The sequence below is a fragment of the Ornithorhynchus anatinus genome, chromosome 3, assembly GCF_004115215.2.
Source record: "Ornithorhynchus anatinus isolate Pmale09 chromosome 3, mOrnAna1.pri.v4, whole genome shotgun sequence".
Classification (NCBI taxonomy): domain Eukaryota; kingdom Metazoa; phylum Chordata; class Mammalia; order Monotremata; family Ornithorhynchidae; genus Ornithorhynchus; species Ornithorhynchus anatinus.
The window spans coordinates 71658392-71676887 of NC_041730.1; the positions used below are offsets into that span (position 1 = coordinate 71658392).

General features: G+C 39.0%; 1 protein-coding gene across 1 annotated transcript in view; it reads left to right on the forward strand.

Moving 5' to 3' along the window:
• Positions 1–17606, forward strand: part of ONECUT2 (one cut homeobox 2) — a 52327-nt gene extending 34721 nt beyond the window's left edge. Inside the window, exon 2 of the mRNA XM_029060233.2 lies at positions 5755–17606. Within this exon, the coding sequence (XP_028916066.1) occupies positions 5755–6041 (287 nt within the window). The 3' untranslated portion in view covers positions 6042–17606. The remainder of the gene's footprint in view (positions 1–5754) is intronic.
• Positions 17607–18496: the final 890 nt, after the last annotated feature.

Here is an 18496-nt window from a genome sequence, read left to right on the forward strand (position 1 = left end):
ACCCTATCTCTCAGAACTGCTGGATGCTGTTCTGCCACGTGTCTGTTTTCCTTTAACTTCTCAAGAAAGCCCCTGGGACAAAACCCAGCAGGATGGTAATTTCTGACAGAGAGCACCCTAATGAATATGCATGAGAGGTATGCAGAGTGGTTTGGTTATTTTAATTAACTATAAATGTATCGTTTGGAGGTGAGGAATTAAAGCAATTCCAGAGCTTCACTTCCTGGCTAAGACTTTGGTGGCTTCCGAGGGTTACTAAGGAAGTGTAGAATGGATTCATCCTTCCTTGTCTCCCTCCATTGTGCTGAACATGTAGTCTTTAATATTCTTTTCTTAAATGAAATAGAAATTAGATGAAATAGATGAACTGACCACCAAATGTCTTCTGGGAGAATGGACATTTTACTGGCATCAACTCTGCCTAGTCTACTTATTAATCGTATTTGTCTGAAAAATTGAGGTGCACATGACTAAGGAATGGATTGACTTGACAAGACTCTTAGGGTTTTCAGGCTGTTTGCCCTGTGGTAAATGCATCTCCCTCATCACCACTGCCTAGCATTACTGAGCACCTATCATTACTGAGCACTGATAGGTTGCAAGATCCAGGACTGGGCAATATGCAATATTGACCTGCATGGACTGATATGTGATTCAGTCAATCCTAATCAATCAGTATTCATTGAGCAACTACTGTGTGGAGAGTACTGAACTAAGCACTTGGGGGTATAATCGTGGTAAAACACACGATGTAGTGAGGTTGGTAGTGCATGAAGAGAGTTGATCGGTAAGAGGGAGAGAGAGAACTGATGAAGTATAGGATGTCTGAAACCTTTGTATCCTGACAAACGTCTCCAGGAACATAAGACAAGAAATTAAAGGAGGAAAGGTCCCACATAACACTTCAGAGGACCTGCATCCTAATCAGTCAGAGGCCTGGACTGGGAAGCAGCATGGCTCAGTGGTACCAGCATGGGGTTGGGAGTCAGAGGTCATGGGTTCTAATCCCTGCTCCGCCACTTATCAGCTGTGTAACTTTGGGAAAGTCACTTAACTTCTCTGTGCCTGTTACCTCATCTGTAAAATGGGGATCAAGACTGGGACAAGCCGATTACCTTGTATCAACCCCAGCGCTTAGAACAATGCTTTGCACATATTAAGCGCTTAACAAATGCCATAATTTATTTTTTATTTTAATCCTGCCTCCAACTCTTGTTTGTGTCACCTTGAGCCAGACACTTAATTTCTCTATGCCTCATTTACCTCATCTGTAAAAGGGGGATTAAGACTGTGATCCCTAGATGGGGCAGGGTCCTTGTCCAACCTGATTAACTTTTTTCTACCCCAGTGCTAAGTACAGTGCCCGGCACATAGCCATTTAAAAAACAACAACACTTTGCTCCTCTCATGCCAATCTACCCACTTAGTATCCTCTCCCTGTTAACACCTTGCTCATGTCGTTTCTCCTGTTAGAATGCCCCTCCCCCTTCATATGCAACAGCCCACCATTCTCCCATCTTCAAAGCTCTACTGAGGCAGAGTGGAGAGAGCACAGCTTGGGAAGTTAGAAAGTCACGGGTTCTTATCCCAGCTCTTCCACTTGTCTGCTGTGTGACCTTGGGCAAGTCACTTCACTTCTCTGTGCCTCAGTTACTTCATCTGTAAAATGGGGATTGAGACTGTGAACCCCATGGGGGACAGGAACTGTGTCCAACCTGATATACTTGTATTCACCCCAGCTCTTAGTAAAAGTGCCTGGCACATAGAAAGCACTTAACAAATACCATCATCATCATTATTATCATTATTATTATTATTACTAAAATCACTCCTCCAGAAAGCTTCTCTGTTTAACCTCCCTTTCCCCCATTTTATTCACCCTCACTTTGCATCACTTATGCGCTTGAGTCTGTACTCTTTAAGAACATCAATACTTACCCCATCCCAAGCCTCATAGCACTTATGTACATATCCTTCTACTCTTCTGCATTTCCTATCTGTAACTCATTTTAATGTCTATCTCTAAACTAGACTGTAAATTCTTTAAGGATATCATATTGTCCTAGCTGCTTAATACACTGTTCTACACCCAGTAAGCATTCGAAATTGATTGATTGAAAAGCATCTGATAGCCCAAATTCACAGGGGAAGCTACATCTGAGAAGCAGCATAGCCCAGTGGAAAAACACGAGCCTGGGTGTCAAAGGACTTGAGTTTTAGTAATACACCTGCTACTTGTCTGTTGAGTAATATTGGACAAATCACTTCTCTGTGCCTCAGTTTCCTCATCTGTAAAATGAGGATTCAATACCTATTCTCCCTCCTATTTTTAGTTCCCTGAGAGACAGGGACAGCATCCAACCTATCTTAGAACAGTACTCGACACATAGTAAGTGCTTAACAAATACTATAATTATTATTATCATCACACATGAGATGTTCTCCTTTGGCCACTGTGAATGGGTTCTGTGCACGGGCATAGCAATAGCAGAGTTGCCTTTCTTGCCAGAGTTTATAGCCACCCCAGACTGTAAGCCCAGTGTGGGCAGGGATTGTCTCTATTGCTGAATTGTACTTTCCAAGAGCTTAGTACATTACTCTACACACAGTACGCATTCAATAAATACGATTGAATGAATGAATGAAATAAACAACATGGGACAACATGGGCTTCACAGCTTCAGGAAGAGTTCAAGCCAATTCTGGTCTTTCTTTTCCCATCCCACCCTTTCCTGCCAGGATTGAGCCTGTATCAGGCAAAAGGAGACAAGTAAGTGCAATGCACCCAGGAAACATGAGCTCAACCCCTAAATTTAGACCAAATAGATGACAAGATGAAAAATCTGTATTCTCAATTATAAAATACGCCTCCAAAAAGGAGAGCACTTAGGCTAGTTGTGACTGTGCATATCCGTTTTTCAAAATCTTGTGCCTCCACGTGATATCAAGTTTGAACCTTGCCATCGGGTGGTTTGGGATAGTAATTTTAGAGTCTACCAGATAATATGTTTCATTCTTGTTCAAAATGGAAATCAGAAAATCAGTAAAACCTTCACTCTCCCATAACCAGACCTTTCAACACTTAGACCTGGGGCCCCAGAACTCATACTTAATCTGAATCGTAGCTTTCTGCCGACCTTTTTATATGTTGAACAAAAGAGCATGTGAAGCTGACTCCCTCTTGGCCATTTATTCCCAATCCACACAGTCACTTCTAAGCAGTCACTTGCCTCTCTGTTTGATTCTGTACTCGGAACACTCAGCACAATGTCGATGCTTAATAGGCATCATCGTGAGCGTTCTGGTAAATCCCTCCTGCTGCTCTTTCTCCATTGCGTTTCAATCTGGCCCCTAATGCTTTCTGAGAACGTCAGCGTTATTTGTCTCAAGGCCACGTATTTGGGTTCACGTCGCTTCCTCTGTTAGACTTACTTGCCATCTAAACTATTGGTAGCCACGTCTGGTTGTGCTTTCGGTCCTGCTCGCCCCTTCCCATTGCACCCCGCTGGCCTGAGTGAACCCTGGTGACCCTGAGGCCACACAGACCAGCAACAGAAGGAGGGAATGGGGATCATTTATTCATTCATTAAATCATATTTATTAAGCACTTACTGTGTGGAGAGAACTATACTAAGCACTTGGAAAAGAACAATACAACAATAAACAATGACAATCCTAAAATGCTCTCTGTCAATCAGGCCCACATGGTTGGGGCAGGATTTCTGGGATGGGCTCAGAGGCAGGCTATTGGAAACATGCTTTCAGATAGTTTATCTTATCTGTGCAGTGCATCCGTGTGTTCATTTGTTTGGTGTTGAATGCTTTAATAAATGCCACAATTATTATTAATTATTACGATGGTTTTGAAAATAAAGGTGACACTGACACTGGTGCAGATTCAATTGTGCCTATTTATTCCTGGAGAAAACATGGTCAGTGAAGTGTGAGCTTCTGTTCAAACTAGGTTCTGTTTTGTCCAACCAGAATTATAATGTGTTCTCCGTAAGGATGGGCAAATTAGCATGAGTATTAGAGATTTAACTTTACAGAAATAATGATGGGATTAGGGGTGAGCATTATTTACCCTGGGAGGCTGGACTCTACCATAATCTCTCAAATTCAGTTGTACTCATTTGTAATTATCTTTAATTTATTTTAATGCCTGTCTCCTACTGTAGACTTATGCCTCTTGTGGCCAGAGATTATATATACCAACTCTATTACACCGTACTTTCCCCAGTGCTTAGTGCAGTGTTCTGCCGTTAAGTCCTCAATGAATACCACCATGGCGAGTTCTTATTATGCGCAGGTAACTAACTGTACTTAGAGCTTACTGTGGGCAAAACACTGCACTAGAGCTTGGGGGAGTTCAGAAGAAGAAAAAGACCAAATCCCTGTTCTCAAGGATCTTACAATATAATAGGGGGAGGCAGATATAAATTGTACATAAACACGGAACAGAAGGAAAAATGGGGATGTGGTTGGGAACAACAAGAGTCTGAAAAAAATGAAATAAATGAATAAGTAAATCGAATATGTAAATGGATATTCACATAAATGCTAAAGATGGCTAGAGCTTGGGAGAGTTCAGTAAAAGAAAAAGATCAAGTCCCTGCTCTCAAAGAACATACAGTATAATAGAGGCAGGCAGGCAGATATAAATTGTACAAAAACACAGATCAGAAGGAAAAATGGGGATGTGGTTGGGACCAACAAGAGTCTGGAAAAAAATGAAATAAATGAATAAGTAAATCGAATATGTAAATGGATATTCACATAAATGCTAAGGATGGCTGTTTAAATGATACAGTCAGGGGTGACAGAAAAATTATTTTGAGATTGCCTCCTGTAAGAGCTGAATGGTCAGGAAGGCTTGTTCCTAGCGGAACCATGTCTCTAAGCATTTTCCTCCCTCTCTCCTCCACCTCAGCATTCTTATCACTGATTATATATCTTATCTGCCTGCAGAATTGCTCAGAGAATGGAACCAAGTCTCCAAGCATTTTCCTTTCTACCTCTACTCAGTGAATCAATCAAGTTTTATATATATACATATATATTTGTTATTGAGTGCTTACTGTGTGCAGAGCACTGTACTAAGCACTTAGGAAAGCACAGTACAGTAGAGATGGTAGATGTGATCTCTGCCCACAAGGAGCTTATGGTCTTATCACTGCTTATTTATTTCACTTATCTCCCTACAGAATTGCCCAGATCATTTAGAAGCTCTTTTCTTTTATTTGGTATGTGTGAAATCTCAGGAAAAAAGTGTTCCTCCTTTGATATATTTATTCATTTTGAAAGAAGTAAAAAGGCTGACCAACTTTATTCTTACAATGAAGTTGGAAGCCTTTTCTTACTTCAGCTTGAGAAAATGTTTATGTCAGCATCTTAAGTCTTTTTGTCGGGGGAACCTAAGGAAGGTGCTTTCTCCATGTCAAGGGTCTACAGGTTTCTCGAGAATAACAATTCCCTTCCTATCAACTTCTTTCAGAAGTGAAGTTCCTTTCTGACTCGATACAGTGCTGAAACAGACTGTTCCAGTTTTGCTGTCTCTCTGGCCCTATCAGCACCTCCCATCTCAAGAAGACAAACTGGGAAGCAGGGGGGTTATTGACAGCCATGAAATTTGCACAATAAAGTTTAACCGTTTACATCCATTGTACAGTTTCATCAATGTTTTCAATGGATCACCTGCTCAGTTTATGGGTACTTATGCATACATTGATTCTTCTTCTTCTCTTTCCTTTCAAGCATGTAAACGCAAAGAACAAGAACCGAACAAAGACAGGAACAATTCCCAGAAGAAATCCCGCTTGGTTTTCACCGACCTCCAACGCAGAACACTCTTTGCCATCTTCAAGGAGAACAAACGCCCGTCCAAAGAGATGCAGATTACCATTTCCCAGCAGCTGGGCCTGGAGCTCACCACCGTCAGTAACTTCTTCATGAATGCCCGGAGACGCAGCCTGGAGAAATGGCAGGACGATTTGAGTACCGGAGGTCCCTCGTCAACCTCCAGCAGTTGTACCAAAGCATGATTGAAGGAATCTAAATTGGGCACAAGACAACTGTAAAAGAAAAGCAAGAGGAAAAAAGACCCCAGAGTCTTAATGGGGCCCTTCACTGGTGATTTGAAAGCACAATTATCTCAGAAAGAAATTTCTATTCTAGCTGTAATCATAGGACACTTGTTCTTTTTTTATGGCTCTTTAGTCTAAGTGCAAGCTGAAAAATAATCTCTTCCAACCAAATGCGATCATCTAAGCACGCTAAGCATACCAGAAACATAAATGGGTCTCTCCGGAAACTAGTTTATTCACTATTGTCAAAGCCAAGCTCACAAGCTCACGATCACTTAAAACATCACCTTGTCTCCTTCAGGCAAAATTCTCATCGGAGACCGGGGGATTTTGCCTGTGTGAGGACTTCAAAGATTGGGCCCTAGGGTTGCTATATTAAGAGAAGAGCTGTAGATGCATGCGACCTCATTTACTTTCCGAATGCTTGGCCTTTTTACACCCCAGTTCACCCGAGTTCACAGTCACACCCTAAAAACCCCGAAAATGAAAATTACTGAGCACAAAGTTTAAAAACGGAAATTAAAACTTCAAGAACCTGTTTTTCCAACTCGGGCATCTTTTGGTTAAAAAAGTCAAGGAAACCTGTAGGTGATCCAGTTTAAGGTTTCCCTTTTTTTTTTAATTTTAAATTCCACATGGTCTTGGATCAGTAAAAATCCAGTTCACTTGAGCTCAAAGTATCAAGCACAAAGAAGATAAATACAGAAAGAAAAGAAAAAAAAGGTTCTGGATTCTCCACATCCGCATTTCAAGACAGTCTGATGATGAAGTCCTTGTGAATAGTATGGGAACATGGCTTCAAGCACATTTTGCAGTTTGCCACAAATTCTGTGTTTGTACATGATGCAGACACACACTCAGGAGGTCATTTTAACTGCTACGGTACATGGAGCAAATGCAACATAATGAAAGATCTAGATTCTTTTAGGTCATTAATGTGCCCTCTTTTGTTATTCGTCACCCAGTCCCTTCTATCATGCATTGTTACCACAGCATCATTTTCTTTATCACTAGAATACATCGAGGCTTTTGGTTGTTGTTTCATCTATCCCCGTGGTAGAATACCTCAGTATTTTCTAGTATTTGAGACAGGTTTGCTCATGATTTTCATATGAAACCCAAATCCCTTTCACCGTTAAACCATCCCCGCATAACGGACCATTCAAACTGGAGAAAACACAGCACACCAAAGAAGCAGAATACTGCAAACCAAAGACATTTATTACTTGCCATTTTCTAGCCTAAAAATACTGTGATTACTTTTAGAAATCAGAAAGCCTTTGCAACCCCAAATCGCATCTGGCGCTCGCATTTGGCTTGCCATATTGCTGAGCGGAAAGGCAACCCTGAGAACATTGGCCAAGTCACACGTGGAGTGGCCCAGCCTCTCTAGCGACAATTAATGGTAGTCAACTTCAGTCAGCGCCTACAGTTCTTATCGCTTACCCCAGAGATTGCGATGGTCACTTAATGTGCGTATTTACCAGTGAATGGCCCCTTTTAGAACACCAACTACAGTGTTCAAAAGCAAGCCAAACGCTGCAATGATTCTTTAAAGACACTTGAGACTTTTTTTATGTATTACTTAATCGAAACCAAAGAAACTTTTTCTGCACCTACTTCTTCTGCAACAACAACAACAACAACAACAACAAAACCCGTCCATTAAAAAAATAAAAACAAAAACCAACAACAACAATAACAAGGAAGCACGCCAGGAAAACAACGTAACACACTCTGTTTGGACAAACCTCTTGGGACATTTTAGGAAGCAGATTTCAAAGAAAGGGTTGAAACCAGAATGAAAACCAAATTTGAAGCCTATGTGGTTGCTGCTTCATTCGACAACTCACTTGGTAATCTTAAAGTTGAAGATTGTCTTTAATTTGTGCCTATGCAGTTTTTCAAAAGAACAAGGAACAGAACAACCAGAACCTCAATAGCTACAATACCAAAGATGAGGATTTCTCACATCTTTTGTTTCAGTTCATTATCTCTTCTTGCATGGCTAAAATGCTAATAGCACCATTGATCTGTGTAAAGGTAACCAATTCTGTTTCTTAGAATCACAAGAGAAAGGGTCATATATTTGAGAGGGGTTTTTTTTTTTTAAGATTTTTGTTTTGCTTTATGGGTTTCTACCCCAACATGGAATCGCTCCATGGGATTCCATGAATTCCAAGTATAAAATGTTGAGATACCAACCTAATTTCTCATCCCCATCCATGAGAGTCTGTGGGAGGTTACTGTTACTTGAATGTTTCTTGCTTTAACACCTCAAATTAGTTCCATGTATGTCCAGAGCTTTAACCATCACCCTACTCTTAAAAGATTATATATTAACAAGATCACCTCTTCATCCACTATGCCAAAGAGTTTGCAAGATAATTACTGCTGCATTTCCATGTGATTGTGACATCCAAACAGGGCTTCATTTAAGTTCAAACCTTAGTTCCATTTATGAAGAGAAATATAAATATATGAAACTATCTTGAGATTGTGAAAGAGATAAAAAAGATATTGCCAACAAAAGTCATGTTATTACTGATTTGAGTCCTATGGCTGTGAAGGATTATGGTAGTTTTCCATGCCTTTTGCGAGACAGATAGCTACTGCAGACAAATATTGTTTGAAGATTGCTTTGAAACTATCTGGGTAGAGTTAAAACAGTAGTTGAAATTTCTAGTCAATGAAAAATGAGTTTCAATATGCAAGTTGTTCATCATTAATTTTGTAGTCCTCAATCTTCCAAATCACCACCCCAAACAAGTTGTCAAGCCCCATCTATTATTTGGCCCCAGACTCAGAATGTCTCCAATGATAGTCATTTGATGCGACTTCATGGGAATATTCACCACAGAGCTTTCCTATGGATTGTCAATGATAAGAACCTAGTCTTTTCCCTAGCAACTTCCACATCATCCCCTCCAGGTTTTCGCTGCACACATTAAGTGCTCAATAAATAACCACTGATTAATTCTGAATTTCCCCACTTGCTGGAAATGCTGAAATTATTTCTATCAAGGGAGAAATCCAGCATTTGCAGAACTTCCTGAGCTCACGTTGCTTCAGGCACATCAGGTTTCCTCAGGGTGATGACTACCAATTATATTGAAAAGCCTGAATGCAACCACAGTCAGTTCTGGGGCAAGAAGCATCTCCTCAGTGGTGAGAAGCAAAGTAAGTTTAGGGAGAACTGGATTCTTCTGGAGTTTCTGTCCTTGGAAGCTCTATGATTTTAGTACATCTCTCTCCCCATGTATGTTACTCCATCTGAATCCTTAGTACCTCTGGGAGCGGAGTGGAAAGTATAAGCAGGGAGACTAGAGCGCTCAATATCTCGTAATTTAACATATGCTTTTAGCCTGAATGAATTTTCCTTTACTTCCCACTTATTGTGAATCTCATTTTTATCATTTTTCAAAGGACTAATAGAAGGAAATGTCCTAAAGAAAGGAAATGTTAAATATGGAAGATCATAAAGGTGAGATTCATGGTGGATTTTTTTTTCCTAAATCCCAGGCTAAAATTTGAATTTTTGGCCACTTGGATTAATGAGAAAGGAAACTGTGGCTTTAGGTTTAGGAAAGGTGGATCATTTCTATTGCATTTAGTAAACAGTTCTTGTGATTATGTAACCTTGGCATTCGGGACCTTGATGCATTCTAAATTCACAGAAAATATCTAGAGCAAAGGGCATGTTGTTTTTGGACATTTCGGTAGTACTTTCAACCTCTTTCTAGATCACCAGTTGTGACCAAGGAGTGATTTTTGCAGGAATTGACTTCAATAATGTTAAAGTATACATCACAGGGAGAATCTCGCCACATTAAAAAAAAAAAACCCTCAGATTTTCAAGTCCATGCTCTGTGACCTGAATTCCAAAATTCAGAGGGCTATGATTTATTGTAAAAAAGAACCTTAAGAATGTTATACAGTCAGATAATGGAAAGTAGCCCTGAAATTGTCTTGAATTTCCATTTTAATACTAAGTATACATGTTTGGGCTTAAAATCTCCAAAAAGCCCAGATCTCTGAAGAGGGATGGAATGGACTGGAAATTCTGACTTGACTCTTATTTGCCACAGAGACCTACAGTTATGGGCTTCAGCAAAACAGCAGAAACAGTATCACTTAGGAGTATACATTTGTCAAATATCAGTTAAACCAAGAGTCTGAAATCCACCAACACAAGGGAGCTCAAGATTTAAAAAATAAAAGAAAATACGTTTGCCACATATGATTGAATATTACTAGGTGTGTTCCATTATAAACGTGTCTGTTCAATTGTACCATTAAATGCCCATCATGTGATTCACATGCAAAAGTACATGGCAAAATTGCAAGGACATGGGAAACTGATGGAATTACAAGGGCACCCGATGTCATTGCCATGTAACGATAGCCGTTTCAGTGTCCCCACATTCATTTGTTTTTCAGGAAGTTGTACTGTATGAAGGCTTTTTTTCTGACAAACAGCTGTCTTTAAACAATGGAATGGAGAGAAAAATGGCACTGTAACTGTGTTGTCATGCTGTGTGTACTAAAAAATAGAAAAAGAAAATTGTGCAATTATTCAGGTTTGCAAAGTGGTTTCTGAACAAAACAGCCTTGCAGATAACCAAAACACAAGACCTAGAAAGGTTCTTAACAATCCAGTCTCAGAGATGGTGATTCTATTTATTTTACTGTCTATGGGCTTCAGGCTGGGTAGATGGGGTATGGGAGAAAGCAGTCTAATCAAAAGCAACACTTGCAGACTTGCAAAGATTTTATATTTATCAGCAAGGCTTTATTGATGTGTCACATTAGACTCAATCTGGGATCAACCCCCTTGAACTGGAAATCGTACGTCCGGATCAAAGCCTACTCTTATTCTATGCTTCCATAGTGATCTTTAATAGTGGAAGAGGAAGCACTGCAGTTCACAGGAGAAAACAACTGAAACCTTGTCTGCTTTCCCATAGCTGGCCCAGTCATCCTGCTCCTCTACACTGGAAATTTTCTTTTTCTATTTTTTAGACCACATCGTGTGTTTGACTCTAGACTCAGGCATACTAATGAGATACAAAAGCTGCTATTAAAATTCTGCTGAATCTCTCGGGAAGTGGATAAAAACTCACATATAAGGCCAATACTTTAGGCTTAATGCTCTCTTTGGATTCCATTTAGCCTGAATAGCATGTATAGAAAAATCATTGACTGTTCAGAGACCCTCGGTAATACCTATGACAGAGTGAGGGAGGTTAAATATCTATTCTCAGCTTTATCCCCAAATTCTGAGTTGGATGGTTTAAACTAATCAGTTAATATCTTCTTAATGTAGGAGCTAATGGGAATCGATGTAGTGCTGCAGGTTTGGGCCTCTTGTTTTGTCGGTCATCCCATTAAGGTCTTTCATCCCATCATTTACTGCAACAGGCCTTTACGTAGCACGGACCACAGAGGCAAGTGTTGCTGAGAGCATGTTTGGTATGTGGGTACCAAAATGAGTACAGATTTGTATAATGTAGACAGGTGTTCACATATGTCCACAGAATATATAAAAAATAGTGCTTTATCTACAAACATATATATGTATTTGTCATGCATGTATATGTTTACCTTATTTAATGCCTACTCAAAATAAATGGAAAAAGGCTACTTCATATGGATGTGTTAGATCTTCCATATGCATCTTTTTTAATTTATTTGCTGTACTTATTTAAAACCAAAGTTCAAAAATCAAATTGTATCCCAGCATCTTCATGTATACTTGGAATTACTATCATGGGCACATCCAAGATGAATTCAACTTTCAAGAAACCTTGGATATTGTTTAATCATCTGTGAAGGAACAAAGAATGTGCTTGATTACTTCGGTTGAATAGCTTTATTATGGATCTCTCTTAACTGAAGCGAAATCCAAAGACCTGAGAAGGACTAAACCAGCAAAGCAAAGCTCAAACCTATCCAAGGAAGCAAGACTCTCTCCTTTACCAGCAGGTCGAGGCAGCAGTTACTTGGCTTTGGAAGGGCTGGACTAGCTATGGAAATAAAGTTATTTTATTTTATTTTATTTTGTTATTTGCTTGTCACAATAGCTAAGCATTTTGGGGAAAGTGAAACAACTTTGTCGATTACTTTGCCTGCTTTGTATTGTTAGGGGATTGAAAAATGTCATTTTTTTCTTTTAAGGATGAAGACACAGACCTTTAAGATGGTTTTCTTTTTTCTGACACGCTTGGGTAATAACCCAATATATTAACTGTTAAATACTATAATTTATTTAATTAGTTTAGACCAAAAAATTGGACTTTGGGTAATTATTTAAATGATTTTGAATTAGTTTGATTTTATTCATTGTACTTATTTATCAAAATCTAGACTTAGTGCATCAGAGATGCAAATCTTCTTGTTAGAATACTTTGAAGTTAGTTTGCTTTATAAAGCAGCCAGATTCTGTTACAGACAGGGAAGAAATACAGGTTACAAAAAAGACATTTGAAGTATTTTTCTTCTTCTATTAATTTTTTCAATTGTTTGAATAACAACCGTTAAATTATTTAAATTAAGCCCACAGCCACACCTGGTCAGAAAGTGGGCCTCAGCTTTTAATTATTGGGGCACATGAAGCCTTCATAATGTAACTTATTTATTTAACTTATTCAGTACCTGCTGCAGGTGCACTTGTATAGTTTATATTTTTTATTTAAAACAACTTGAAGCACTACAATTTATTTGCTGTCGGAACAACAGAGCGAATTTTATGGGCAAGCAATGAATATTCAACCTGAAACTGTGCATTCAGCAACAAAAGGGAAGATATTGCTTCTCTTGCCTGAACTTTGGGGCTTCTTCAACATAAACTGGAAAAAAAAATTTAAAATCATGACGAGCAAAAAGAGAGAAACCCTTACACTAGCTGCTTCCAAGAATGAACTCTGTGTGTGTAAAAAAAAAGCAGAAAAAAGAAAAAAAAGAAAAACTTTCTATTTCTAGTGAGAACCAAAGAAGGCTACCTCACTGACTTTCCATTTGTAATTTTAATCGTGTTGATGATACCAAAGATACCAAAGATTTCTTTCTCTGTGCGGTCTGCATTTTGCTTGTGCTCTTTTATAGTTTGAACTATTCTCTCTGACATATGGTATGTACAGCTACAGCTCAGATACCCCAAAGAAATAAATACCTGTGTGGTGAGGTCCTGCTAATTTGGGAGAAGGATATTTTCTGTGATTATCTTTTTGGTTTGTGGACAACTAAGAAAAGTGCCCAGGTGCTGAAAAGCAAGTTCCTCTGACCCAATCTTTAAATCCCTGCAAACTTCTAGGACAAATTGAGGTTCTAATTTGGAGGATGGGAGTCATTTGTGTTGAGAATTGGTTGGAAATGAATGTAGCTTTTTTGAGCTATTTCTGGCATTCCAGGGGTGATTTAATAAATACAAAGTAAGAATGAGGTGGCAAAAAGCTAGAAAAATAAGTAGCTGGAAGTTTCTCAATAGAAAGAATTGTGAAGAAGTCCTAATTTAGTGGAAAAACACTTTTCCCATTTTCACCCTGTGAATGAATATTCGGTGTAAGGTATCGTCAGATTTTCAATTTCTGAATCTCTAAGTCCAGATAAAGGAAAGATGAAAACATGGCTTTTGAAATGTCCTTTTCATGGCCTTATGACCTCTATCATGTAACTAGCATGCTATGACAGAATAGTTTCATTCATTTTGAAGAAAGTTGCACCCACATTCCTTATGGGATAGGCCTGGGGATATTTTTGAAAGAAAACCCCCTCCTTTACCTCTATGACATACATGGAAGATTTGACTGGAAAAAAGGTCACTTTCATCATCATTCATCATGATACCATGTACGGGTCATCAATCGTCAATGGATTTCAACCCATTGATATTGTGACGTAAAATACATACATTGAAACAATCAGTATTGAATTTTTTTTTTCAGTGATTTCATCAGTTAGACCAAATCCAAGATTTCTTCATAAATCCCATTCACACCAGCTGATGCTCAATGGAGTTTTAGGTATCTAACGAGTCAGAATGAATGCTGCCCCCGCTTTCTTTTCCAGAAATGAACAGTGACCTAGAAATACATGCTTACCAAAGAATCTACATGCCAGGTTAAGAAATGGTTACTTAACAGTTGCCTCTTCCTGTCATGAAATTAATTTCTGTTCTTTTTATTTGTTTCTTTTCACCTCCATTCAGAAATGGTTACTTAACAGTTGCCTCTTCCTGTCATGAAATTAATTTCTGTTCTTTTTATTTGTTTCTTTTCACCTCCATTAAATGATTAAATTGCTGTTAAGATCCATTCATCAGAATGGACTTGTCTGTTAGCCAATGAAAACATTCTCACCCCTAGATCAAATGGGTTTTAGACACATGCAAATAACTGTCTCGTCCACAAGACTATTTACCGAGTAATAGTACGATGCACTTTCACTCAACATAGAACTCAGTCTCTGAGCTCTTAAATGGACCATTTAGTCACAGTGGCTGGCAAAAGAGCAGCCTTATTAGATCATCCAGGTCATACCCTTGCCAAGGCAGGATGTAATGCTTGGTAAAGGACAATAGCACTCAATCGGGTACAAAAGGCTGTGAAGAAGCTACTGTAGAGAACAGCTGTTGCTTCCCTGCCTGAATCTGCAATGCACCCATCCTGTCATGATCGCCATTTATTTTCATCTCTAAACTCAACACAAATGCTCTTCCTTCTCCCCAAACTAGGTCCAATAATGAAAGCTTTCTTTCCTCAAGAGACCAGAATGGCAGGGTAAAAGAGCTTTGGCTTTCAGATTCTCCTGTCTTGGAGCCAGAGTTCTCAGGGGGCCTGCTAGGTTTAGAGGAAATGATCTATTCAGTGCAACTCTTTCCTCTCTCACTTCCCCAACCTGCACCCAAAAACACATTTAGAGCCCGACGGCAGCCGGAACACAGAAAAATATCCCAAATTGGCAGAGTCCTCTACAGCAATCGCATTTCCTATCAGACTCATGCTTCACTTGCAAAGTGTGACATAACCATGGGACGAGTGCCTTGCTTGAACCAAAGCAACGACTTTGCCAGTCTGGACCTCTCTGTGCTTTTTTTATCCTTCCTGTGAATAATACCTCAGCTTCAACTGGGCCTCCATACTGTACCTGGTGGGCTTATTGTACTGTGGTGCTTTGCAATGCAACCCTGCAAAGAGCAAGATTTGTAATAATACCAAAGGTTCTTTCTCTAGTCCCTCCTCTTCTGTCTCCTCTTGTTCTTCTCCCTTTTCTATTTCTTCACGGTTCCAAAGCTTTAATATAAAACTGGGCATGTTGGCAACGCAGACCGCGCAATTCCTTACCGAATTTTCTCAGATATACCTCATAGATAATAGTGTTTAGAGTAATGTTATTATAGCGTATGTAATAAATTATTCACTGTTTCTTTTGGTAACTGTGATTTAAAAAAGCTTTATACGTTTTAGGTTGTGCTTTTGTAATAGACGAAAAGGTGCGCTTAAAAATGTAAGTCATTTTTTTCCCCTTTGGATTTTATTTATTATGGATTGGGGAAAATTGCAGAATGAGCCCAAAGTTTACAGTTTCATATTTTGCTGAAGAAACAATCTGTGTTCATTTGCTCTGTTGAAAAAAATTATTTTCTACATTTGTGCTACTTGGTCTGAACAATTAATTGTTCTGTGTTAACGGTGTAATATTATAATTAGCAACTGCCAATCAGTGCTATAATTTTATGCATGAGGCTAAAAACCTAGCAGTGTGATGCATTGTGGTTCTTAATAGCAACATTTTTCATTTGGAACTAGGTCTTTCCCTTTTGTTAAATGGACTTTATTTATGCATGGGAGCCTGTTATTTGTTAGCAATTGTGGACAATTGTGTATACATTAAACTGTGAAAATGTGCACAGTTCAGCCTCGGACAGTGATGATATTGGTTTACACTGGGAGATGTCTCACCCTTAAAATACCTTAAGATCAGTATTTGTATAAAGTTGGATTCTTATTGGGTTCAGATACCAATTTGGGGTCCCTAAGGCCCACGTGCACCTAGTTTATGCGTGAATGGTTTCAAAATACCCATAGAAAATTGATTAACTGCATTTTTTTTTCACCTCAAGGAGTTCCTTTGGCTTTATGGCAATAAACACCATTAGACAGAACATGCAAGGTATCTGGAGGAAAAAAAAATCATCCAAAATGTAAATTTCTCCTATTGTTTTGGCTGGGAATGACCATTTTTGACTCTTTGAAACTGGTTCCTTCTTATATTTGTAAGAGGGTCAGGACACAGCTTGAACCAAAACAACTTCAGAATGAGCAAGCCCACTGTAGCTTTGCCGCCTGTTACCATTAACGACAATGCAGGCTCTTCCAGTGATTCAGTCTAAAGGACATGATTGGAATCTACACCCATATGCCTTGCCTATGCAACTGTACTTCCATTATCTTTAGAGTCAGACATGCAAAAACTCATTTTACCTAAGTCTTACTGAAATAAGTTTGCATAGATTTCCCCCCTACTCTCTGGGATGGAGTCTCTGTCTCATTCCTCTCTTCCTCTCAATCTTGGCTTCTTAAGGTTGATAAAAGTACATTTCTGGACAGTATTCCAGAAATGCTACTATGAGCCAAATGCCCTCATTTCTCTGAAACCTCCCACACCTCCAAAATGATGGTTTAGCAGCACCAGGATTGATAAATTCATCTTCTTTTATAACTGGGCTCCGACACTCAGTTGGAAGGTTCACACTGACTTAACCCATCAACCACGCTTAACATAAAGCCAAATCAACTACCAAACACACTTTACTTTGCATAGGAGACTGCGACTTAGTCAACGAATAGTTTAAAAGTGGCAGTCTGCTATGCAAGACATTTGAAGTCAACGTCAGTAGAGTGTCGATATTGTCTGTCATTGAGAATATATTGGAAATGTGCTTTCATTAGTGCAAAAAAACAATTTTTTATTTGGCCTTATAAAGTAGCTTGTGATAATGAGAGCTTTGTAATATAGTCTGTTTATTTTTTTTTCTTATTTATCTGCCAAAGATGGTAATGGAAACAAGGATTTTAAATAGGTTTTTGTAAGACAGTTAATGATTGTAATAGTGTTTAATCTTCCAGAAAGCTTTATATGTTCTTCCGCAATAAGCCACATCGATATTTGTTTCAATAAGTTCTCCCCATGCTAACAGATCCACAGACTATTCCTACCAATGCGGATGTTGTAATATCTTCAAAGTTCATAATGCATTTTCAATCCAAAGAGAACCAAGGGGTATGTGAGACAACTGACAGTGTCCAGCACTGTTGAACGCAAACAATGCTTGGGCCAGCTCACTAAGATTTGCCAAGAATACTTGTATGATGAAATTTAAGGTATATTTTATTATGCCATTTTATGTCATTTTTTTAACTTTGTGGAAGGTGGTATGTTGAATCGAGTGTAAGCTGAGTTTTCCAGACAATTAAAGTAGCTACATCGTGAATGTTATTTTATTATTAAAGGGTTTTTACTCAATGATTTGTGCCAGTAGATGTCCTTTTCTGTGGAAAAAGAGGTCCATGTAACTATCCCATATTTGGTTTTAGATTACTAATATAATTATGGTTGATTCAAGTAAACTAGAAAATGAGAGCCCTGAGTGGGGATGTCAAGGCATGGGACTGAAGAGGTATTAAGAGTGCTGTTCCCTTGAATTCCCAATTCCCAGAGGTGGCAGTCTTTAAAGTAGAACAGGATCAATTTAAATGACCTCGGCCCCCACCACCCCCGCCAAAACCCGTCAGCCCCCCAGGTCCACTCACTGCATCAGCAATCTTCCTAAAACATCATCTCCAAGATTACCTATTTAGGTCTATTGTGGGATCTCAGACTTAACATTTTAAGCATAGGAAGAGTTGGACAGAAAGGAAAGAAATACTAAGCTGCCTTCAGATATTTTTGCTGGAAAATTCATTTTCCTAGATAACCATATAAACGAACTCCAACTTTTATAAATGTTCTTACAAGTAGACGGTGACTTACTTGTCACTGCTTATTTTGCTGATGGTCCAGTTTCCCACTGAAACATTGGATTCACCTGAGGTCAGTTGTACTTTGATTCGACAATAGGTCACATGAAAGATTCCTACAGAGGGGCTAAATCCATATAAACCAATAGCAGCACTCTCCCCTATAAAGTCCTTCTTGAGAGTAATTCATGGCTCTTCCTTTCCCACCTTACAGGCCATCCTCCAGCTTTTATGTGATATTTCTAACTTGGATTGAGGGTGGTAAGGACTATGGAGAGGTTGGTTGGGGGAAGGAGGGACGGTAGAAGGGGAAGAATTTTCGGGGTATGGTGGATTTTTAGCAATACAACTAACTTTATCTTTGGGGTTGAAAGAGGTAAACGAGACCACAAGCCT